A 25,395-nucleotide genomic window follows, 5' to 3' on the forward strand; every position below is an offset into this window, starting at 1 on the left:
GAGCAAGCCCTAGTTCCACAGGAGGAATTCACAACCTTACAAGACAAGCTAGACTGAAAAGGATACCCTTGCTGCTGGAGTGATGGAGGAGACCAAAGCACCAAAAAAGGATGAGGCTAAGTCCTCGATTGACCTCTCCGCCCCCACCAGCACTTTGGCAAAAGAAGACATTGAGCAAGAGGTAATAATCGACCTTTTACAACCTAGAAACATTTATAATTATGTATAGGAAAATATTTTGATTTTTCCTTTGATTGCAGAGGGTCGTTGAAATTGACGCATTTGCTAGGAGAGGCGGCGACAGAGCAGAGACCAGCAGGCCAAGGTCCATGGACATGATGCTGCGTTGGCGCACTATCTTGGTCGACTTCCTGTGGATGGCATCGCCATTATCCATAGGGACTACACCCCTCAATCTGCCTTCACTCTCTTCTTTTTGAAAGCCCTCCCTAAGGTGCTCTGTGTAGCCTCTATGGCACAGAGCACCAAATGTATAGTTCTGATTCAAATCCCTTAGCTTCGATGTTTTTGGTTATGGATTTAGGGGTAAGCTTCTTGCTCATATAGGTATAGCCAAAAGCATAGGCATAGAGGATCCTCAAGAAATAGCCCAATCACTCCTTGAGCACACTCTGCCCAATAACAAGAGAAGGAAGCTCAATATTGTAAGAAAGCTTTTGTAAAGATGATGTATCACTTCTTATTATGGATACAATACAATTTTTGCAAACTTATTTTTATCAAGTATATCATTGTTTTTTCTAGTTTGTGCCATCAATGTTTTTGTGAATGCATCAGAAATGACCCTGGGAGCTTGGGGGAGCAGTGCCAGAACAGTGCAAATTTTGAGCGTGCACTGCTACTATAGAGCCCAAATTCTCACTGTTTTGGCACAGCTTCCCCAGCCCTTTTAGGAGCAATTCCTGATGCATTGGATGACAAATAATGTATTTTTACACATGATTAAAGGTATTTTTATCTTGTAAATTACTGTTTCTCATAATCAATGTACTCAACTTGATTATAAATGCATCAAAAATGATTCTGAGTGACTAGGGGAGCAGTGCCAGAACAGTGCGAATTTTGAGCCTGCACCGCTGCTATATAGCCTAAATTCGCATTGTTCTGGCATAGCTTTCCCAGCTCTCCAGGAGCAATTCTGATGCATTGGATGACAAATAATATAGTTTTATACATGATTAAAGGTATTTTTATTTTGTAAATTATTGTTTTTATAATTAATGTACTCAACTTCATTAAATGCATTAGAAATAATCCTGAGTGGCTGGGGGAGCAGTGTGCCAGAACAGTGCGAATTTTGAGCTTGCACCGCCGCTGCAGAGCCTAAATTCGCACTGTTGTGGCATAGCTTCCCCAGTCCTCCAGGAGCAATTCTAATGCATTGGATGACAAACAATGTAATTTTACACATGATTAAAGCTGTTTTTATCTTATAAACTATTGTTTCTCACAATTAGTGTACTCAACTTCATTATAAATGCATCAGAAATGATCTTGAGTGGTTGGGGGAGCAGTGTCAGAACAGTGTGAATTTTGAGCCTGCACCACCGCTGCAGGGCCTAAATTTGCGCTGTTCTGGCATAGCTTCCCCAGTCCTCCAGGAGCAATTCTAATACATTGGATGATAAACACTATATTTTTACACATGATTAAAGGTATTTTTATCTTATAAACTACTGTTTCTCACAATTAGTGTGCTCAACTTCATTATCAGAAATGATCCTGAGTGGCTAGGGGAGAAGTGCCAGAACAATGCAAATTTTGAGCCTACATCGCCATTGCAGAGGCCAAATTCGCATTGTTCTAGCACAGCTTTCTCAGTCCTCCACAGGAGCATTTCTGATGCCTTGAGTGACAAACTGGCACCACATGATAGACACTCCATGTTAAACAAACATGATGACACCGAGACATTGTAAGAGAAACTTAAAAATTTTAATTATCAGAAGGTTACAAATGAAAGCCAGATAGGCTTGTTACAAAGGGGGGTTTGAAACAAAAGAGTTGTTTCAAAAAAAAGGTTAACATCGAAGATCTCTAGATCGTGTCTCGCTCGCACCTCGAATGCGCCGAGCTAGTTACATGTCCTTGGCAGATATGGTAATCCTCTTTGCATGTATTGCAAGGAGGTTGGTGTCTTCAAAAAGCCCAACAAGGTAAGCCTCGGAGGCTTCTTGCAATGATTCAAGGGCAATCCCCTGCACACGGAACTCTGTTCTATATCGTTGGAGAATCTCCTTCACTGTGCGAACGAAAGGGGCTCTTCTTATCAGCAACGGCTCTTCTTATCAGCAACTCAGTGTTCCTCTGATAAAACTTGATTTCTTGGAGAGCCCTATGCCCTTAGTGCATCCTTCTCCCTTGGAGCTCTCTGTGTGTTGTGTTAGTGCGTTGGCGAGGTTGGGACTTCCTTGGCTTGAAGAGCTTGACCTTTCTACGCTTGCGCGCACTTGCAGGAACCTCCTCTTGGTCTCTCTCATAGTCTGAATCCTCCTCCTCCTGTTGCTGTGGTACCTGTGTATCAAGTTTCTCCTCCTCGGGTAGGTAGGGGACCCTATCCTAGTAGTAGGATCTTGCCACCTATGGTGCTACGCAATGTAGGAATGTTTTCACCAACCCAGTCAAACTGCTCATCATCGGCCTCTCTGTCTTCATCTCTGGGGTGGCTGCATTGTGGGGTCTTCTTCACACGCTTGCTCCCACTAGAAGGGCCTGCATGTGTCTGTCCGCTGGTGTTGCTGTGGGAGGAGGGTTGGACTCTCTGGTGATCCCATTGTGCGTGTCCTAGAATCCAAGGGGTCACTCTCTTCCGTGGTGTCGCCCAGTATGTGGTCGTTGGGTGCCTTGCACTGTGTTTTATGAAGGCATGGTAATACGTGCGGTGTTCTTGGTGGGTGCCTATCCATGTACGACTATGCTAACGTGGTGATGTGCTGGTGTCCTTACGTGGGTGTCCACTGTCTACGTAGATCTTGAGCTCGTGCTCTCTAAAAAGGTGAAATGAAAATGAAGTGAGAGAAGAAACTATTAATAGTTTTTTTTTTGGAAAAAAAAAACCTAACTAAACTTATTTTCTTAGCCTTATTACATCTAGATTTATGCTGGTGCATGCACAACCCAACGCCTCCCTTGTCTCCTCATTCGTGATGCTGCACGCCAAGCACCATGCCTATGGGGAGCATTGGTTTGCAACCATTCAAGCCGAGCATGACTTTTTGCAGAGCCTTGCGTGCCTCTTGCGCAAGGAATACGAATGTGTAAATCAACCTTCTGTTTTTTAGCTTCACAAGGGGCTACACACACAGCTTACAAAGGCTCCATAGCTAAGCAGAGGAAGAAGCTAAAGCAGAGAGATCCTCATAGGGAGAGAGAGAGAGAGAGAGAGTGAGAGAGTGAGTGAGGGAGAGACTGTTAAAACTTTGCTATGCGGCAGGTTTAACACAAATCCGTTTTTCTAAGTAGAAAATGATAGAGAGAGGGAGTGAGTGAGAGAGAGACTGTTAAAACTTTGCTGTTGGCAGGTTTAAGACAAATCCGTTTTTCTAAGTAGAAAATGATATTTTTGATATACAAATATACTAACATGGAGTTTTTCATCAATAAATTATATTTATGAGAAAAATTAAAAGATAATAATTTTTGGGGTCCCCACAATTTCGGGATCTCATGGATGTAGTGGTTCTTGACAAAACTAGTTATGTTTATGGGGTTGTGGGGACCTGACAGTTAGTTATGGATGTACTGGCTCCTGACAGGCTTCTGACATGACCCTTGAATTACAAGCTTTTTGGAGGAAATTTTTTATTTTCATCATACATATTGGTTGGGTGGTGTTTTTTCCACCTCAAAATGTAAAAAAAAAAATAAAAAATAAAACAATTTTACTTTTTGGGGCCCACCTAAATACGAGAATGTTTTGCTGATGTGGAAGAGAGATATGGTGGGAGTTAATGAGAAAGGAGATTTCAAACTAACAAGAAAGATTCAATTTGTAGAGAGTGAAGATAAAAAATTCAAAAAGTATGAGAGAAAGTATGAGAAAAGTCAAAAAGTAAGAGAGAGAGTATAAGAATATTCCCTTTAAAAAGTGAAACTAGGGGGGTATGGGTTGATGTGGCAAGGCAAAAAATGGGGGTCATCATCGCCTTTGTCTCCCTTAAGCCCAGCTTTTTAAGCTCTAATCCCTTAAAATTAGGAATCCTTAGAAGGCCCTTTTTGGGTCCAAAAAATTCCTAATGGTTTTCGTGATCTTTGGTGGTATGGGACAGCAACTGCTCTATGCAAACTCTTGTGATCTTGATGGTAGAAATGGACTTTCTTGGATTTTGATTTTTGTGGTGCGTAGTCACTACATAGATTATGTTTGCACAATCTATGTTATTTTCTTAACCATTGGTGGTTGTTTACTATGTCAATCAGATGCCGAAGTGACATGGATATTAGAGTTTTAAGGTTAAACTTTAAGGTTCAAAGAAAACTCCAAGTTTAAAGCTGATCCGGAGAGATTAGAGGCAAACCGTGTAGATTTGGGGATAATCCAAAGTGATGACACTATGCAGATCTTAATCTTGGTGCTAGCATGTAGTGCTAAGCACTTATCTTGATCATTTGTTATACTTACACATGATATTGTTGTATGTGCGCACACTTTACATCAACCATTGCCTCCCTCATTAGAAGATGTGTTGATCCGGAGAGATTAGCTGAGTTTTCTATGAGAAGAAGAGTGAGCGTTGTTCCGGAGTGATCAGACAATTCTCTTGGGTTATGTACTGACACGGAGTGCTCAAGGGTGATGAACCCTTTATGCCCACTTGACCTTGTGTCAAATGGGGATGATAAAACTTATCAAGGGGAAAGTGAGTATATTTTAACCGATATTGAGTGTTGACTTCCAATGAGCTCAAATTTTATGGAAAGTCACACACCTTAGGTGCTTAATATTCTAGATAAATCCTTGGCCTTGTCAATTTGCATGGCCAAATTGCCAAGAGTGTTCAATGTGTATTTTGGGTAAGTGTGGAAGTGTTTTCACGCTATACTCAGGCTGGGCAATTGGCCATGAGGTGGATCCACAAAATATTTGGGGCAAGTTCTTAAAGGACTTTGTTATTTTCATTCGCACAACTGAGAGTTGAGTCTACAACTACTATCATGGCCTAGGAGGACTCATAGCTAGATATTGAATGGTTGAGTTCAGAGATTAACATAGTAACTGTTGTTGATTAGATGTCGTTAGATCAACAAGGATTGGGTGTTGGAATGCCCCTGACTTTATGCCGTAGTCCCAAAGTTTATACTTCAATTGAGATGAGCACTTTGTATAAGTGGCTCAACCGTCCTTGTAAGAAATGACTCTTTTGGATATTTCGACACTGGAGAGTATATCCACTAGTACAAAGTTACTAATAGAAAGGTACGAAGTTACTCGACCATATCAAGAGAGAGATTTGGTGTTCTGATAGGACAGGGTAAAGTGGGCGTTGTTCCTCTTTACTTTGCTAGGAAAAAGAATAATTATACAGATTTATGTTTTGTAATATGTTTATGAAGTGCGTAAAGGACCCGTTATGTGTTGTTGTCATTGGTTATAGTTGGATAGTATACTGCCACCTACGTAGTGCATTGCCACTATAATGAGGAGGCAAAAAGATTTGCTATATGCCAAACTTCATATTTGTATTAAACACAAATTGGATATTGTGTTATTCATGTCAAAGTAGTCTCAAAGTACAGAGATTGATTTTGTTTGTCTATCAGTGTAAGGTGTGTTGGAGGCATACCTAATCCACATATCCAGCATATGTATATATATAAACTAAGTAAGCGATAAATAATTTCTCATTTATTGTATTATAGTAAATCATTTTCCATATTTGAAATGGTTTACGACATTGTTTCACCTAGTAGAGGTATCCAGTGATACCACACTTGTAGAGGTATGTCTGGATGGTGCTATTAGCTTTTAAATGTGACCATAAATAGCCCATAACCATGTCCGTAGAGACATAGATATGTATTGCCAAGCAACCAAAGTGGTTACAAGATTAGACATATGGATAGGCATGTATCTACTCGTGGAATGGGAGTGGTATTCTCATTGGTACACATTACTCTTGATTTTCTAGTAGTGCATAGACATTATACATCACATAGACGTTGTCTATGTGGAAATCATCTTCGTTGCAAGATGTGTAAACTATTCTTGCAACACAAGAGAGAGGAAAGTGTAGCTTTCCGTGTAAGGTCAATTGAACTTTACCACATTATAAAACAATTTGCTAAAGACTTGTAATAGTTGCACATATTTGTGGAATTAAAGTCCATGTGGCTTTTAACCACAAGAGAAAACTATCTGTGTGATGTCATAGAACATGCAAAGGAATTCCTTGAATGTCGAAGCACATTCATTATGAAGTTCTTGAGGATTTGAGAACTTCTAGCGTATACTAAAGGAGGCATGATGTTATTCAATGCCTTAATAACAATTTGTGTTTTATTGATATCTTTCATAGTTGTAAGTGGCATCTACGGTTTGGTGTTCTAGATGAAACATGATTGTTGCATGTTTCCTTGATCGTAGTACTTAAAGGAAAATATGTGATGTGTGTCTTGCTTTCTTTGTCATAGTACTTAGGGAAGTTACATGCATAGATGACCATATGGTCTCCACACAAACACTTGTTTACAACTTTACAAACCATTTTCACAGACGAAAACTCTTCTTGAAGGGAAGAGTAAATAGGTTGAAAAAGTTGCTTTCCAAATGAAAAGATAAAAGAGGCTAGAGAGCTTAGATGTTTTCACAGCTTTTTATTTAGAAGAATTTACAATATTAGATAATTTGGAAAAAATCTCATACTTTGGGAATCAACTTTGCAATATAGTTTCGGCCATATCTTAAGCATATTAACTCCAAATTTATCGGAGATTATAGATTTAGATTCTATTCTTAAATATTTTTTCTAATATGTCACATGAGGGGGTTCTGAACAAATCTTGGATAGATTCACCCTTATCCCATTTTTCAAATGGGAATGGTATTTCTGCCAAATTATATAATATTGTCAAATAAAAAGATGTGAAAACATCTAAGTTGCTAGGTTCTTTATCAAACATCTCTAAAAAACTATATGGCCTTCTCGCCCACAGATATAGTAGGGTAGAGATTAAAGTTTGATAGTTATCTTTCAAGGAAAATCTTCAAAGTTTAAATGTCACTCTAAGTAAGAGTGAGATCAACCATCCATAGAATGATAGTAATCAAACGGAAAACTTAACAAGATTCTAAAGCATATGCATGTGCATAGATGAATAATCTAGTAGAGAGGAGTATCTCTCACCTTTGGAATCTATTTTTTGTTATTCATGACTAGATTTAATCCTTTTACGTTGTTTTATGGACTCTAGTCTAGATCTCCTATGGCCGTAGAGCTATGCAAGGAGAAGAGTCAACATGTTGACAACGTAGCATGGTAGCGTAGTCTAGAAATATTTAGTAGCGTAGTCTACATATATTAGTAGTGTAGTCTACAAACTTAAGTTCCCCGAGAGATCTCAAGTACATCTAACTTTTGTGCTAGTGGCATTCAAAAACCAAGGCACGTAGTTTGCCTTAAAGTTTTTGTTGAGAGATTGGAACACGAGGTTTACTATGTATTGATAGACACTTGTTAAGTGAAAGGATAAACTAGAAAAGATCTCGAGTCATAACAACTAAATATGCTTACCAATAATTTTTCCCAGTTTGTTTTCGCAGACGAAAACTCTTTAAAAGGGGGGGTAATGTCACATAGCCTATAGCGGGGGCAAAGCTCGATCGAACATGGAGTCTCGCACACTGGAGCGAATGTGGCAAGTGTATTCGAGGTTCAGGGGTGAGGTGCCCGGGTCTCAGAGGACCGTGGACAGTCGCGCTAGTGTAGGCAAGCAGGCCACTATATAAGCTGCCCGGCAGTGTGGACACTTATCCACATTCCTCTATGTTTGGGTGGTGACCATGAGCTTGGAGCCCTGCTTCGCTATGGCGGCGTACACAGTGATGTAACAAAGTGTTAAAGATCCCACCATGTTAGTGATGTCGTGAATACTACTTTGAGTCCATCTTAACATGCATATACTAACTTAGATAAGAACACCTAGCCTTTGCAACTATTTGAATGTGTTTCCCTCCTATTAGAATGACCACATCCATCCCCATCACTATCTTTATGAAGGAGAGGTATTAGCTGAGAACTACACAAGTCAACAATTATGGCCATTATTGTCTTTATAAAGAAGGCATTAGTTGAGAATTCTTAAATGGGTTGGACATCCACAAATAGTTGAGAATTATGGCCATTATTGTCTTTATAAAGAAGGCATTAGTTGAGAATTCTTAAATGGGTTGGACATCCACAAATAGTTTAATATAAGAGTTTATTATTTTATTTACTCTTTTATACTTGCACGATCACACTCATAGATCATACCGTTCCTTTGTGAGCCAACAATATAATGTCTCTCTCTCTCTCTCTCTCTCTCTCTCTCTCTCTCTCTCTCTCTCTCTCTCTCTCTCTCTCTCTCTCAAATTATCACCAAAACCAGGTGCACAAATAAAAGGAAGAGGGCGAGAAGGGTATGGGGATGGGGATAAAAAAAGAGTATCAGCTTCAAAGCTTAGCATAGCTATTTCGGCAATGAACCTACAATTTTATCTTGAAGTGTTCACGAAAGGTGTGCTCCGAGAGCGGGTTGATTTGAGAATTGTGAACTCAAATGGAATATTAGGCCTTTTTTTCCATTGGATGAAACCTCAAGAGGAAAAATGTATGTCTACATCCAAATACTTATGTGAACAATAATTTGAGGCTAAGTAACATGTGGGTATGGCATGTGTGCATGAGGTGTTGTGTGTGTGTGTGTGAGGGAGACAGAGAGAGAGAGGGGGGGGGGGATTTTCTTGGGGAGGATAGGATAAGAGATGCTCTCTACTTTATGACAAAAAAGATTCTCTGAAAAGAAGATCAACTTTGGGTTGGTTAGACTTGGTTAGAATGTAGAGGGCCCAGCAACCAACCCACTCGTGCCACGAGCATTTTGCATAGTATTCATTCATCACACAGAGTGTTTCTGGTAATCCCACGCGCCAGGCTAAGTTGATTCACGCGAACTTAGTGGTCCTTAATCACGTATTAAGGTCGCCTAATCAAACCCTCCTTTCTCCTCACGACATGGCCAGGCTAACCTCCACTGCAATCCAAGTCGAATGATTAGTTTTTACATAATAATGATCGAACTAATCCCGCAATTAATTACGTGAATCAACGACACAATCAGGTAAAAGGACACAAAGCAAGAAGTAATTATACAATAACGTATAAACTAATTAAACGATAACGTTAGACCGGCGATCGCGCGCGTAGGGTTTGCGAGGCTGATAATGACGAAAAGTAGAGGATAAGCACGTTAAGATACCTTAAGATAATGACACAGGATTAAGGTTGGATGAAGGGGGTTAATCCTTCTTTTCGCCACCTCCGTCTTCTTTCTTTTCTTCTTCTTTCTTTTCTTCACCACCACCGCCACCACCTTCTTTTTCCTCAGGCTTCTTTTCTTCTGCAGGTGCAGCTGCAGGCTTGGGCTCTTCAGCGGGCTTGGGCTCTTCTTTGGGTGGCGCAGGAGGGGGGGGCGGGGGAGGGGGGAGGGAGCCATCGATGCAGCTCGCACACTTGTTCTCAACCCACCCTTCAAAATCATACTCTCCCAGCCCTGAGAAGTGCCTCCCCCCGCACACCCTCGCGAGCAGCCCCGCCAGTAAACCCAGCACTATTATTATCACCAACACCACAAATAGCATCCCAATCGATCCCGAATGCGACCCCGATTCCCTCACCGTCGTCGCAAAATGCACCACCTCTCTATCCATGGATCTTCGCCCACACAATCAATCACCTGATTTGCAACTAACCCCTCGCTAGATTAGCTCTAACTATGAAGCTGCTTTTGTGTGTTGCTGCACCTCTACATATAATTAGCACGAATCGCTTTCTGAGCTGCAGCTCTTACCAGCAAGAATTTGCTTTACAACACTAATCACTAGCAATATTGATTGCCCTCCTCTGATCTAGATGAGCAAGAATCACTCACTCATGCTTACTATAAACCCTAGATATTAGCAAGAATTGGAGCTACAATTGATCAGCCTCAAAACAAGAGAGGAGAAATGAGAGAACTCTTGGCATGTGCACAAGGCCTTCTCTTATCAAAACAAAGAAGAAGAGGCTAGTATAAAGCAAGATGAACGTTGATATCACAACCAAAAAAGTAGCCACAGCAATGAGATGCTGATAAGGCCATGAAAAGAACACATGGGTGTGGATGAAGGAGCACAGCAAAAGACTGATTAAAGGTGGGAGGAGGTAATGTGGAAGGTACAAGTATGAACATGGCCAAAAGAAAGTGGGCCTTATAGTTTATTGAGGGTTGTTAAACGGCCATAGGAGGACAGCCTCTTATTTGAATAAGAATTTTGGGCTCTCTATTCAAAACTAGACCCCTTGGTATTTGCAAAGGGTGATGCCCCCTTGGCCAAGGGTGTTGCCCCCTTTGCCAAAAGAGTGCCACACACACACTGGCCTTTCCCACACCATAGAAAAATAACCAACAAAAGACAAAGCATCAACAACAAGGAGATCTTAAATTTCTTCCATTGCACCTTGTAATTATCACCTAGGTTGCATTCCTCGATCAACTTCCTTTGCACTATTTCAATGAATCATCCACTTTCAAATCTCTTTTTAATTTTTTTTCTCGGGGAAAACCTTTCCTTACACTTTAGTCAAACTTCTCGCTTCCTTTGGCTTCAAAAATAGTTTTCCCCAATATCAAGCTAACCTTTCTTTGGCACCAAATGCATCTTAGTCTTGCCCTCTTAATAGCTCATGAAAGATGCACAAAAAAGTCAAACTCCATACCTCTCTCTCTCTCTCTCTCTCTCTCTCTCTCTCTCTCTCTCACATGCCTTTTCAAAAAAAATATTTTTATCTAAAGCTCGATGAAAAAACATACTTATTATTTTTATAGGCTAAATTAACTCCACCTCAATTTCTCAACTTGAGAATATATATATATAGTATCTTGTTTTAATCGCTTATTGGAACATCACACATGCTATTTTTAGACTGTTATATTCAAATTTTTAATTAAAGAAAATGCGTAATAGCTTTGGATTAGTACAAGTGTGTAACATGCATTCATGAACATAAAGTATATGTTATTCATTTTATTCCATGAATGAAAACCAGTTTAACCTATACTAAGTGGAGGTCTTTAACATACATTATGGTAAGTATGCATACATAAGTTTATAGGTTGTGTGTTCAAAATAAGTTGTATATGCATATTTATAGAGCAATCACTATCTTAGTCTTGCATTCCTTCTAGGCATCTCTAAAATTTGGGATTACTTTCATGTGAGGGATCAACCCTTGAATTTGAAGGTTATAACTTCGAAATTTGATTTGTGTAGCTCAACTTAAACCTCTCTTAGAATGGTATACCAATATTTTTTTTAATGTGTCTTTGTTTTAAAGGACCTGTATTGTTTCTTTCTACCCTTCTTTTGAAGGATAAAGCCCCCTTGGCCTTTAAATTCTAGGCCTATGTGGGAAAATCACACTATAGCTCCTATTTATATAACCTACAACCTTACAAAAAATGAACAAATGTCATAACCTTGAAAAGGATGGGGACACACACACACACACACACACACACACACACCAAAATTATATTATTCTCTCTATATCAAAAGACTTGAGACTTTAATATTTATAAATTTTCTTTAAAGACTTGCAACAATAGACCTAACAAAAATTTAAAGAAATTTTTTCAAGCTTAAAGAATTAAAACTATATAAAAAAGCATAGCGTTCTAGTGTATATAACATTCAAGTTTGTAACTAGGTAGAAAATTTGAGTATGCAAGTACATTATATGTGATTTGCAAGTTTTTAATAAGCACAAAACTGCATGCACATGTATGCACACACACATTTTTGAGGTTGAAAAGTGATAGTAGAGTGAATCTTAATGAAATTTAACTTACTATGTACATTCTATTGATAGATAAATATGTAAATCTGAAATAAGTCATGTACTTAAAAAGAAGTATCCCAATAATAGCATTTACCTTTCCTTGTAACTTGTAAGTTCAATACTAAAAGGTTACTTATTTATAGAGTGAAGTTGTAACTAAAACTAACTATTTTGTACATTTGATTAATATTGTAGGTGGCCTTTTGTGATTCTATATTCTTTTTATTAATGATTAAGTTATATTTGATTAATCTTTTTAAACCGTGGTTCTTAAAACTACTCGATTGGCACATGGTGAACTCGTGTATCACCCTCATATTTTATGTAGGATAGTCATGTTTTCATGGAAAAATGCACAATTCGCAAGATTTATATACATTAAAGTTTTTGGGGTTGGTAATAATTGCATTCAAAAAAGGTTGGCAACTTCAATTTCATTCATGTAAAGTTGGTTGGCTAATAGTAAAAATCTCTTATAGAAGTACATAACATGAGTATGTATGTTACTAAAAAGTGATAAACAGCTATAGATATAAGACATGTTACAAAACAAAGTAATCAAAAGCAATGGATATAAGATTTAAAAGGTATGCATATGAAACCATTGTAAAGAATGTGTAAGAATTTTGATAGAGTACGAAGTAAAAGGGCTCTTGTAAAAGGAGAATCATCAATATTGGAAATGTCAAAATTGTTTTTTTTTAATCCCTACACTTGTATCTAGGTATACCTAGACTGTCACAAAACAGGAATCCGGTTACAACTTACCTATCTATAGTTATGGTGCTCTCCTCGTGTGAATACTTTATCTTTTATTGTTTATACTTACAAGTCACTCATTCAAGGTTTGTAATAGTGGGGGATGAGTGCTCTGAAAATCCAATTTGTGGTCTATTTTTTGGGTTGAAATTTAAGAATAGTGGTTGGAATTTGGCATAGGCTGTATTTTCAGAGGTGAAGAGATATACATTTTAGGTATAGATCTAGAATTTGACTAATTTGCAATGCGAAATTCCGGTTACTATTGGGCATCATGTTGTTTGGTTGGGGGGGGGGGGGTAAGCACTAGTGGGGATTAACTAAATCTAGATAGCCTTAGAGGGCTCAAGTGTTTTGTGTGTGTGTGTGTGTGTGTGTGTGTGTGTGTGTGTGTGTGTGTGTGTGTGTGTAGCTAAGGTGATGTGAATGGAGATACCTTAGTGGGCTAAAGGGGTTTTGCAGAGCTTAGGGGAAGGATGATGAGATGATGGATAAGATAAGGGGGACAGACATCCAAAAATCAAGGCTTTGTGGCATTATTTGTTTGAAAATGAAGAAAGAAATGACAAGGACGCCATCTTGTCAATTGGGTCTTTTCATAGGTGCCAAAAGGGGGGCAGCTCGCCTACAACGTGTGCATCACACCATCCTCACCAAGCAGAATAATGTTTCTCCTTGTTGTTGGGTACTAGAAACGTCCCACGTGTGGTACGCATCTCTCCCTTATTCCATCGCCCTCCATAATGGTTAGGCGCCCCTCATGACCTATCAATCACATCCTCTTTTCTTGCTTTTTTGGTTGAATCTTCATCCAGCTAAAAGCTTCTTTAGCACGTGCCACGATTAGACGTATTTCAATTCCAACGTAAATTTTTCTTTGTTGCCAATAATAATTTTATATTGTCAATTATGCATGTGATTGGTGACTTTTCAAAGAATGAGGTTGTAACAATGGCAGAGTAGAGAGAGAGAGAGAGAGTGGTAGAGTGGTGGGGTTATTTTGTGGGGGGGAGGGGAGGGAGGGGAGGGGGGTTGTGTGTGTGTGTGTGTGTGTGTACCAGTGCTAGAAAAAAAAACCATTCTTCAGAGTATTTTGCACTGGTTAAAGTTTTTTTTTAAAAACCATTCTTCAGAGTATTTTGCACTGGTTAAAGTTTAAAAAATCGACTGAATTTACTCTTGCCTTTACAAACACCGACAAAATTTATAGGTTTTAAGTCATAAAAATCGATTAATAATGAGATTTTGAATAGGGGAAACTGTTTGTACTCCAACTTGTCTTTTTTTCATTGTCTAGGAAAAAAGTTTTTCTCTAGCAATGGTGTGCGGAGCTAGTGCTTTAAAAAAACCAGTTTGCGATGTCCTTTTTTCTTGTTTAAATATTCTCAATTGAGATTCATCTTCCCTTTATTTAAATGAGCTAAAATTGTATATTTTAGTTATAATATCAATACTTTTCTCTATTTTTAGTCCTAATTCTAGGTTACCTTCAAGCATTACTTTAATTTTGACTAGTTAAACATATTTAAAATTGGCTACAATAAAGATATCTAATGAGATTTTTATGTGTGTGTGTGTGTGTGTGTGTGTGTGTGTACGCGTGCGCACGCGTGCATGCATGCACATATGTAATGAGGTTTTAAAATGTGTGTAGGGCAGTGCACACGCACGCTTGCTTGCATGAGAGAGAGAGAGAGAGAGAGAGAGAGAGAGAGAGAGAGAGAGAGAGAGAGAGAGAGGATCAATGGATAAAATCAAGAGAAGAATTCCCTTCACTTTGTTTTCCTAGTAGGAACTAGGAACCTTTCAAAGTACACTTTTTGTTGAAATATCTCACAAAGTAAAATTCGATGTTGATTAGCCTAGCAAACCTCTTTTGAAAGGCTTAATGGATGAACCGCATGGTCTTGATTGAGAATTTGATGAACCACATGATCTTGATTAAAAAGTCACATAATGTGCTTAGTTTGCATGACTATGAAAATAAGCCCATGTATAATCAAAGCCAAAAAGGGTACCTTGCAATGCTCTCACCTATCAAATTTTAAGGTATATAAGTCCATAATTTAAAACAAGGTCCAAGGCAATAATGTAGAAAAAAATCTAAGTGCACATTATTGCATGACTTGACAAAGAGAAGACCATGTAGAGCTAGAGCTAAAAAGGGTGTTTTGCAATTCTCACAACTATTATCAAACCTTAGGTTTCTACATAGTAAAGATTTAGTAAAATTTGATGTAATCAAGTACAAAACCTATGTGCACCTTGCATGACTTGGAAATCCTTTGTCACATACATCATTAAAGAGTGGTAGAAATTGAGATCGTGTAGTTTCTTTTTATCGACGCCATTATCAAAGTCATAAGAGCTCCCAACTTTGCACTCACCTCCTCTTTAGAATTTGAGCATTCACATACTCATCTTCCAATCCTTTGTGTAGTCCTTTTTATGTTTTACAATACACATTTGAGAAAATGGGAGCATACGCTCCACAATTTTTAAGATAATTGGTAACTACACCTTGACTTGATTTATATCCATGCCCATCTCAACATAGCATTTGTTTCCTTCACACAATAAGTGTCATATTTTAGAGGTGAATTCATCCTTTGCACGTTGGTGACATGGAGGCATTGCTTGAATTTAAGGCCCCCGAGTAACCCAAAAACCCTTCACAAAAATACAAAGTTTCCCTACCTTGAATACAACCCACGTAATATATATAATTTATAAGATGCTCTTGGGATGTCTTTTACAGGAGGTTAGAGAGAGTCAAAGAGATGTAAACTATGCACCATGAGAAAACACTTGACAATATAATTGGGATACACAAAATCTATTTCAATGAATAGAAGTGTCCTATGTAGTGTTTCAAAACCATGGGCCACATGAGGTATCTGTGTGCTTTTGAAGTAACATGCCATGAAGGAATTTACACATAAGAGTCATGAGAATGCCCATGGATTTGGAACAAGGTCGCCAAAAAGGTTAAAGAGCATAATGCATGGCTTGAAGTAAATGAAAAAGCCTCATAATTATCGACCCAAAATTAGCATAAGTCTATAGTAATCACATAATAAATGGATACCTTCATGCTAGTAAGAAGAATAGCATGTAATCTCGTATTGTATGGGCTACTTGAGATGGCAAATGAATACAACATTGTAGAACACAACATAGAGCACATTCTCATATACAAACGTCAATGATGCATGGAGTGTCTATTTGCTGCTTCTCGGAAAACACCGACCAATTATCTTCAAAGTGATGAATAGTTTAAACTATAGGATGCTTGAAAGACACCATCAAGTAAAGCACCTCATACTTCACTAGAAATCTCAACAACATAAAGTACAAAGAAAAAGCCGCCTTCTTGCACAAAGAAACACATAAACAAAGGTAACAAATAGAGCCTACGTGTATGCTTTTACTCCAAAGGATACCCTTGGATCACATGAAACTTCAAAACATCATTCTTGTAGGGTCTTAGAAAATGGTGTACGTGGTGAGATATTTATAGTGGCCATTGATGAATAGCAAGGAAGCCCTTATTCTTGCATAAATCTTTAATTGAGCCCTTTGTGAAGGCTTTCTCTCATTCCCCCACCCACCACACACACCCCCCCCCTCCCCTCCAGGACCACAAACACCAATCCCATCCATAAAACATGAGTCCCCATGGATCCAAATAATTACAGGACCATCATGATTGCCCATACAATGGCCAAGATTTATGGGACACTACTAGAGTCAAAGATCAGCTTCTTGGCAAAGAGGCTTGGACACTATATCAGAGCAGGTAAGATTCAAGAGAAACTACTCCACACTTAATCACATCTTTACCCTATGGGTTATCATAAAGGAGGCGAGGGCACGAAAACAGCATGTATATTGCTGCTTTGTAGATTTCCACAAAGCCTTTAACTTTGTGCTGCGGTCCCGCTTGTTGGGATGATTGCAAGAGCTCTATTTTCCACCAGACAAATATAGTGGCCCTTAATGAATAGCAAGAACGCCCTTATTCTCACAGAAATCTTTAATTGAGCTCTTCGTGAAGGCTTCCAACCACCCCAAACCACAAACACCATTGTTCCCATCCATAAAGCAAGAGACCCCATGGATCCAAATAATTACAAGACCATCATGATTGCCCATACAATGGCCAAGATTTATGGGCCAATACTAGAGTCGAAAAGATCATCCTCCTAGCAAAGAGGATTGGACACAAAGCATGGGGGCAGGCAAGCTTCAGAAGAAACTACTCCACACTTGATCACATCTTTACCCTATGGGTTATCATAAGAGGAGGCGAGGGCAAGAAAACAGCAAGTCTATTGTTGCTTTGTGGATACTTCCGCAAAGCCTTTGACTCTGCCTCAGTCCTGCTTGTTGGGATGATTGCAGGAGCTTTAGTTTCCACCGAACATGATATGGGACACGGGGGCTTTATATGAGGCATTGATTGGCAAAGTACCGTCACCAAGAGGTCTCTCTAAAGAGATACAAACAGGGCTTCCCACTGTGTATTGATGAGATCTCTCTTTGTGGACAGATTTGTGCGTGCAGGCTCACGACTGGCTCAGGCAATGGTGCCCATTCTATTATATGCAGATGCCATTGTTCTGATCTCAACCTCTGCAGAGGGATTGCAGAGACATTTGCATGCACTCCGAATGTCTTGCGATGGGAGAGAGGCCTCACGGTCAATCTCAGCAAAACAAAGGTCATGATATTTAACACACCATATTCAGTCACATCTAGCCTATCTTTCTAATACACAAGGGAACCCAAGTGGAGATTGTTTCATCTTATGTGTCTCTCGAGGGCATTTTTACAGGCGTGATCTTTTCCATAAAACCAGCTGTCAATGCACGTTTGGCAGGATTGGCCAGATGAGAGTATCTTCTCATTGCCTTAGGGTTGAGTCTGTCATTGGTGAGGGCATCCCATGAGATGCATGTATATGCAAAGATTGCACCACTGGTGAGGTGAAGGACGAGGAGAACTATTTGTTTCAACGCTCCCCCTACTATGAGATCCAAGGGAGATTTCATTCTCTTCAGAGACGGGTTCGTCCCCCTCTCACGGGTCATGCAATAGTATGAGGACCAGAGATGTTTCAGCACTTCAAGAGAGAGCCAGCGAGGCACCTCCCAGACCTCCATGACAGATTTCTGGGTCACAACCACCAACTATAGTGGCCCAACAAGAGTAGCAACATGACCAGCTTAGTCCACGATGACCGACACGGACAGGTGATCCTCTGGCTCCACGTCCAAAGCGTTCGAAATCCATTCTGAAAGCCAGGTGCCCCAGACCTCACAGGCCACATCCCTCCAGAGGAGGATGGTGTCAGTGTATAATTACACATTGTCGTAATGTAGCATCACATGGATCCTTCAGTTTATGTAGCTAGTTTCGTATTTTTTTTTCTTTTCCAGGATCAGTATATATCATGGATACATTGTACTAACTTTTTTAGTCTCGTAGATCCTCTAGAGGATGGATTGTCTGCTCTTTCACCGCCATTAAAACAACTGCATCACCAAGGACCCCATTATGTGAATCATGGAGATGAGAGTTGCGGCCATGGCTTGGCTTGTTACTTTTCTGTTACCGGCTGCAACCAATGAAGACACCACCAGCTTATTGGTGCCACATCATGCCAGGCTCTTAACTTACGAGAAATCAACATGTGACACAACACTCACCAAGCAAATGCTGAAGTTATATAAACTAAATGTACATATGCAATAGGCCAGAGTAACTTCTTTGAAAGAAAAAACTATATGTGCCTCAAACAGGATTTAATTTAGGCCTGATATCATGCACAGAGACCTGCCAAAGGCCGAGAAAAAGTTTTAGATCCAGATATCTTCAAGTTCTGATTTCATAGCTGGCAGCTCTACTTACTGCACGAAAGCCTTTGTAAGGATGGTAAGATACGTTCTGAAGCTCAGTCTTATCAATTTTCAACCCAGACATGGCAACACCCATAATTTTGAATCCCACGAGCAACGTGGGAAACTCTTGCAGTCGCTCCAAGCCTTTTTCAAGCTGCATCGTACCAGAGAGGCATGGCGACTTATCTTTTGGAATCTTCCCTATTGTCCAAGTCAAAATCTGGGAAATAAAAAGAGAGGTAAGGATTCTGGCATCCTGACATGTAACCCAAACTCGCCAGAGGGCATAATTAAGTCCAAACCAATGGGCATTAACCTTCATATTATCATGATTAAAGGCATAATCCTGGAGTACCTTGGAACCTGGAGCATTGTAGACAGTGCCATGATTTGCTGCCAAATCCCACGTGGCCACAGATGATGGCAAAGGAAACTCGACAGTAGTTGAGTCGATAGGCTTTCCAGGATCATTTCGTACACCAACTAGAACATTGACCCGACACAGCCCACCACTTGAACTGAATTGAGGTTTCACATATACTGGGGTATTCTTCAAGTTCTTTACTCTGCATGATAAGCATAAATAAGGAAGATTCTTTCATGCTGATTTTGCCAAAATGTATAGCTAAGACCATTAGCTATTGTCAGTCTTGAGAACACCTCATATCAATGTAAAATTGAAAAGGATAACTCAAATAGTGTGTTAAACAATGTTATAAGCACATCACTTTTCCTGTTTAGGAAGACTCAGGTTGCCCACCTGTAACTCATGAGTTTGAATTGTCCGTCAGGTGGGACAAATGACAGCATTTGGTAGGCCTCCCAAGCTTGGTATTGGACACATGGATGGAATCTCACATCATTTATTATGGAGGGATTGGCAAAAGTGAGTGTCAAATCTGGCACACCTGAGAGTCGAGCGTTCACATGGATCTCACCATACACTTCATATTTCACCAAGAATCCCTCCCTAAACAGCATGTAGAAGTGTCATGACCACAAAAGTCTGTTCCCATACCTCTTTATGTTTGTAAAGGAGGAACCTGCCTACCTGTTCACAATGACATCCATCTCTTCCACCAGATCAAAGTATATTTCATTGTTAGAATACTTGACATCACTCCCTCGCCAAGGCCAATTTGAGGCTGTAGCGACAGGCAGCGTTGTGTTCATACTCGAAGAACCTCCGGTGACTACACTCAGCATTCTGCTAACGATATTCGGTGGGGCAATCATATCCTTAAGAACGTTCATTTCTGTTGTGAGAGGAAAGCCATTGTCCATCATCTCATCAAGAAGCTGCCAAGCAACATTGGACCTTCATGCGGAGCAAACCAAAACATCTAATAAATGAATAGAATTCTTTTCTTCAAAATTCACCTTAAATACATGTCACCAAACAGCATGTGCATATGTACATAGGCATGCTGTATATTTATGTATATATGTCATAGTCACCAGAAATGAGAAACGGGAGCAAAAACGTTCGATGAATAGAAACAGGGAAACGAGTTGTTAGGGGTGGAAACGGCCATTTCCTCTGACAATATCACTTGGGAAATGAGAAACGGCCATGGAAACCGATGGGATCCTGAAATGGAGAAACACGTTTCTAGGGACTGAAACGGCCGTTTCTTGTGACTACGATAGATGTGTGTATGTATGTACATGTATTATGTATATATCTATGTATGTGTGTGTGTGTATTTGTGTGTGAGAATGTCTGTGCTCGCACGTGCGCACATGTGTGCAGGTGTGTGTGTATGTACTATGTTTGCATGTATATGTACGTGTATGTATGTACGTACTATGTGCATGTGTGCATGCACATGAGCGCCTGAGTGAGAAAGAGAGAGGATATAAGGATCTTAAGGTTTGTAAATTTTCCCAAGTCATCATGAGCAACTATATTGTTGCAATCCAACCGCTTTGTCTTGAAAGTTGTACATCAAACCAACCGAATCCTTTGGGGACAATATTATGCTACCATTCAAGCATGAGGCGGGCTTCTACCTCGTAGACAACAACAAAGTTGTCCTTGATAAGATCCTCCGTAAGGCCTCCAAGGTATTCTGAAAGAACTTCTGCAACCCTGCAAAGAAACTGGAGCATGGTGGCAGCTTACTAATCAAGGCGTATGGTGTACAAGTTCAAGAAAATAGTGTCTGGGAATGTGAACATGTAGCATTCAACCAAAATGTGTAACTTTAGATACCTCGATGCCTAGGAGTGGTGGCATTTCCGTTTTGGTGCAAGCTAAAAAGGTAATGCCCTCTCGCACAATATGTAGCACATAGTATGTCGGTGATGCAATTACTGATGGTACCTGCAATAACTCTCAATCTATTTTTATAAAGGAACATTTTAAGAATTACTAGTCAAAGATAGAAACTCAGCACATGCAGATCATTCTAATCACATGGATATGGCATCCATGACAATGCTCTAAGTTGGAGAGGGAGTGATGTGAGATGGGGAATCATCCATTCTCAAATCTGTATTTACTACATAGGGTTGGACAAATGTGCAATAAGCAATCATCTTGCACAGTTCAGAGAGCACTTGATTCAATTTGCCGTTGAGAGTCTCTCTTGACCACCACCTAGTGCTATGGAACATAGGATGTAGTGTTGAGATTCTTATCATAAGGATTGTCCTGAATTTTTTAAAATATTGGGAGAGGAATTACGAAGTTGACCTTTCTCTCTCTGTTATATGCCTTGTTTCAAGACTGGTTATCAGAAACCATAATCTCTCAAAACATTTCCCACGTGAAAATTTGGTGCAAAGCTTTGGAAGATGGAGATTTTGTTTGCCCTGATCTATGTCATGTTTTGTGTGTTGCTTGGAAATGAATATGTGAGAGTGATTTGTTTTTGTGTCTGGACATTGCTTGGTTTCATGCATACGAGTGTCTGCAGGCTTCAAGGACACCTGAAAAATCCCAAGGACACACCTAGGGGCATGCAACTAGCCTTATGGTTCAGTCAGTGAACTAAAAGGTGGTTTATGTGTGTTTGCAGGTAATAAGTATAGGAACCCATTTTTTTATAATTATCAATATTCTGCATTAACTTTCTGTTAAAAAATGGAGCCAAATCATAAAGGGGACGAGACTGTATTGAAGACCTTGTGAAGGCCTGTTGCTTTTTTGGAGCTATTTCTCTATTGTGGTTGCAATCCCAACTTGCTAGGGAAAAGACAAGGGTAGAGAAAACCTCAACATTGAAAGCCAAATCCCCAATAATTGGTATTGATCAATTGCACAGACCAGATTTTAGAACAGTCTATCAGTTTTTGGGAATAAAAAATACTTATGTACACCAAATTTTAAAACAATCTTTCGGTTTTTTGGAATAAAAGATTACTTGAACGAGAACCGGCCCATACTTTGGTCCTCAGACGGTCTAGCACACATACGCAAGTATTAAAATGCTTTTTAATAACTTTTTTCAGGTTCACACTCATTAAAATTTGAGTGGACTTGGTATTGATCAATCGTACACACCAGATTTTAGAACAGTTTTTTGGAATAAAAATACTTATATACACACCAAATTTTAGAACAATCTATCGGTTTTTTGGAATAAACGAATACCCAAACAGGAACCAGCCCATACTTTGGTCCTCAGACATTGTCTACCATGAAGCACACATACACACGCATTAAAATGCTTTGTAATGTTTAATGTGTGGGCTGGACACCCCGTAAGTGAGGGGTGACCACCCATGTGACGAAAGGTTGGTATGGGTACCAAAAATCTCATGCACGATTCATTTCTCCCTCTCTGCAAGATTCATCATCTTCCCTGCACACAAGCTCTCCATCATTTTTGCTCATAAGGCGATCTACATGGCTACCACATCAAAAACTAGCGGATGTCCAGCTGTTGTATTGCCTCCCTGTGCTGCCCCTAATCAGCCAATGTTGTTGGTTAGCCTGTTTTGAGCTGGTCGGAAGAATTGCGTCTTTTACATGAGAACCCACTGTTAGAAAATGCAAAGTCAATGGGAGAGGAGAGAGAGAAACACTTGATTACATGCACACACACTCTTGCACGAGAGAGAGAGAGAGAGAGAGAGAGAGAGAGAGAGAGAGCACAAGGAAGCTTGTTTCAGATTGATTGTTGTAACTTGGTTGAACACAATGCTAATCAATACACTTAAATACACCAAGATCTAATGGACAATATGCTCAATACAAGAAGTAATTTGCTGAATTGACAAGAGATGCACAATGAGCCGGAACAACCCACCCCTCCTTCAAATAAAGTATATTGATCTTGGGAGAATCAAGTACATCGTGCCATGGGCATTTCTGACCAGATTTCCATACCAATGCATATGAATATAGTACTGCAAACAATGCGTTGTCGATGTAGACTTGCAACTCACACTACCCTCTCAAGTGCCCATGTTCCCTACCATCTGATCTCTATTGTTCCACCAACACATGGTAGCAGCAATATGCAAGAGAGCACGTAGAACAAAAGAACACTACACGGGGTATGTGAACATGGAGTCGTGCTCCTTGCTTCCATATTTAAGCATCAAAGCTTACCAATTGCAAGTAGGGCTGATGACACTGGCAGTCTTCACGATGGAAGCGTTTGGAGTGTTGAAATCTTCAATTTGTCGCAATCCTTCACAACAAAAGTCTTCAAAAGGATGAAGGAAACTTTCCCTACGGTTCAACTTGTCATGTGCACAGTGGGTATCTACCGTGTGCTATACGCATGCAAGACTAGTTTCGAGGCTTGGGGAAGCTTGGAACTAGGCAGGCTGATTGACGAGCTGAGTTAGGGAAATACTAACGGGCGGGCACCCAAGTATGGACGGGCGGGCGGCCAAGTGTGGACGCCCGATGACCGGCCAAGAGCCTATAAAAGGGTGGCCAAGGTTAGTTATTGCATTATAGAGAGTCTCACGAGTTTGTGAGAGCTCTATGGTCTTGGAGCCTGGATCTAGTGCAGACGTGCACCTGCTTTATGCAGCCAAGGCCGGCAGCAGTCTCGAGGCCCGCGAGGGCAGCTTCGCGGCGGTATGGGACGTCGCGAGGAGGAGATTGGTCGGTACGTCAACCTAGTTAGCTCAGCTCGTGGCTCGGTGGGGACAGCCAAGACTGTGGGCTCGCCCACGGCTGTCATGGTTGGGAGGTGAGTCAGGCCTGCACCCCCTTGCTTGTTGTTGTTCGTTTGTTTGCAGGATTCGAGTTCGAACCAAGATCGATCACGAGGGGATCCGTGGGGATTTGACAGTGGTATCAGATCATACCTCGTGAAAGAGCAAGTCGGTAGGTAGAGAAGAAGAGGTCGAAGTACGGTATGTGTTAAAAAGCTTGCTGTTTTTTCTGTGCATACTGCAGTTTTCAGTTTTGTATGTGTTTTTTCTTCATCAAAGAACCCCATGTTGATGGGAGATGGTAGGTTGAATAGGGTTGATTGCTTTTGCAAAGAAGAGCCTGTTTTGTTGTGCAGTCGCATAACTTGCAGGGAGAGAAAACAGAAAAAAGAAGAAAAAAAAAAGCACGTTGTTTTCGTTGCTTTTTTGGCGCACGAGAGAGAGAGAGAGAGAGAGAGAGAGAGAGAGAGAGAGCGTGCGAAGCGTAGTCCGGCTGATTATGTGCGTTGACCGGGTGTTGTTCGTTGCTAGCGGGTGTGCTTTTTCGGCCACAAGAGACCCTGTTGGCAGGCGCCTAAGGTCGTGTAGGCGGGCAGAGCCAAGCGACTAGGCTTAAGTAGCCAGGCCTTAGCGCAGGCGGCCCAGGCCAGGCAGCCCAGCGCTCACGCCAGGCAGGCTAGCGCAGCCAACCAGGCCTACGCAGGCGCCCAGCTAGGCCCTGTAGTCGGCCAGCGCAGGTAACGCACCAGGCTGGTGAGCAAGCGCCGGATTCCAGCAGCCGATGGCAGGCGCAGGCAGGACGGCAAGAAAACGGCCAACTCTCCACGTCAGCAGTCAGCAAGCGCCGGCTAATTCAGGAGAGAGAGGAAAAAAAAAACATAAGTAAAGCTTACGTTTTTTTTACAAGCTTTCGTTTTTTTTTTTTTAAGTTTAAATTTTTTATAAAAATTTAAAAGTCATCTCTCCTCCAAGGTCTTTAAGGTTTCCAAGGTTTTTATTTTTTTTAAGACAAGAGAATATATATATCCATATATATATATATATATATTTATATATATATATATTTATATTTATATTTATTTATTTATTTATTTATTTATTTATTTATTCATGAAAAAAAACAAAACAAAAGCTAAAGCAAAAGCTGAGCCTAGCTTTTCGAGTTTTTTTTGGCTTTTGGGAAACCTTTATAAACCCCTCTAGTGGGCTTCTTGCCACACATCTCTCAAGTTCTCGAGTTCTCAAGTTCTCAAGTTTTCAAGCTCTCAAGCTCTCAAGTTCCCGTGCACTTTTGTTGTGCAAAGACCAAATTTTCTCTCCACGTACCCTCTTCACGATGTCGACCCAAGAATCAGAGTTGGAGCCCCTCGTGGAACGCGAAGGCTTGCCGGCTATACGGAAGGTACCGATGCCGATCTTTTCGACGAGTTTGTGTCAAAATCAGATTTCCAAGAGTTCAAAGTCGCTCTCGAAGCTTCTTCGGCGGAACGTCAAGCACAAATCGCAGCCCAGAT

General features: G+C 40.3%; 2 protein-coding genes across 2 annotated transcripts in view; both read right to left on the minus strand.

Annotated features, from left to right (window-relative positions):
• Positions 1–8,766: 8,766 nt before the first annotated feature.
• On the minus strand, positions 8,767–10,456 carry LOC147604310 (uncharacterized). The gene is made up of 2 exons (XM_086795615.1): positions 9,478–10,456; positions 8,767–9,252 (listed from the first exon to the last, which is right to left on the minus strand). The coding sequence occupies exon 1, from the start codon at positions 9,926–9,928 to the stop codon at positions 9,518–9,520; it is 411 nt and encodes a 136-aa protein (XP_086651741.1). The 5' UTR covers positions 9,929–10,456; the 3' UTR covers positions 8,767–9,252; positions 9,478–9,517.
• An 8,108-nt stretch (positions 10,457–18,564) lies between these two features.
• The window catches only part of LOC147604311 (Clathrin adaptor complexes medium subunit family protein), a 52,559-nt gene continuing 45,728 nt past the window's right edge, over positions 18,565–25,395 (minus strand). Inside the window, exons 3-8 of the mRNA XM_086795349.1 lie at positions 20,976–21,086; positions 20,774–20,863; positions 19,812–20,059; positions 19,521–19,730; positions 19,116–19,326; positions 18,565–18,980 (exon numbers count right to left, since the gene is read on the minus strand). Of these exons, the coding sequence (XP_086651475.1) occupies positions 18,735–18,980; positions 19,116–19,326; positions 19,521–19,730; positions 19,812–20,059; positions 20,774–20,863; positions 20,976–21,086 (1,116 nt within the window). The 3' untranslated portion in view covers positions 18,565–18,734. The remainder of the gene's footprint in view (positions 18,981–19,115; positions 19,327–19,520; positions 19,731–19,811; positions 20,060–20,773; positions 20,864–20,975; positions 21,087–25,395) is intronic.

Source organism: Cibotium barometz, chromosome 62 (genome assembly GCF_041138505.1).
Source record: "Cibotium barometz isolate CiBa-2024 chromosome 62, ASM4113850v1, whole genome shotgun sequence".
NCBI lineage: Eukaryota > Viridiplantae > Streptophyta > Polypodiopsida > Cyatheales > Cibotiaceae > Cibotium > Cibotium barometz.

Excerpts from the sequence above, each read along its gene's own strand:
- LOC147604310 (XM_086795615.1), bottom strand. The coding sequence starts at position 9,928 with ATGGATAGAGAGGTGGTGCATTTTGCGACGACGGTGAGGGAATCGGGG.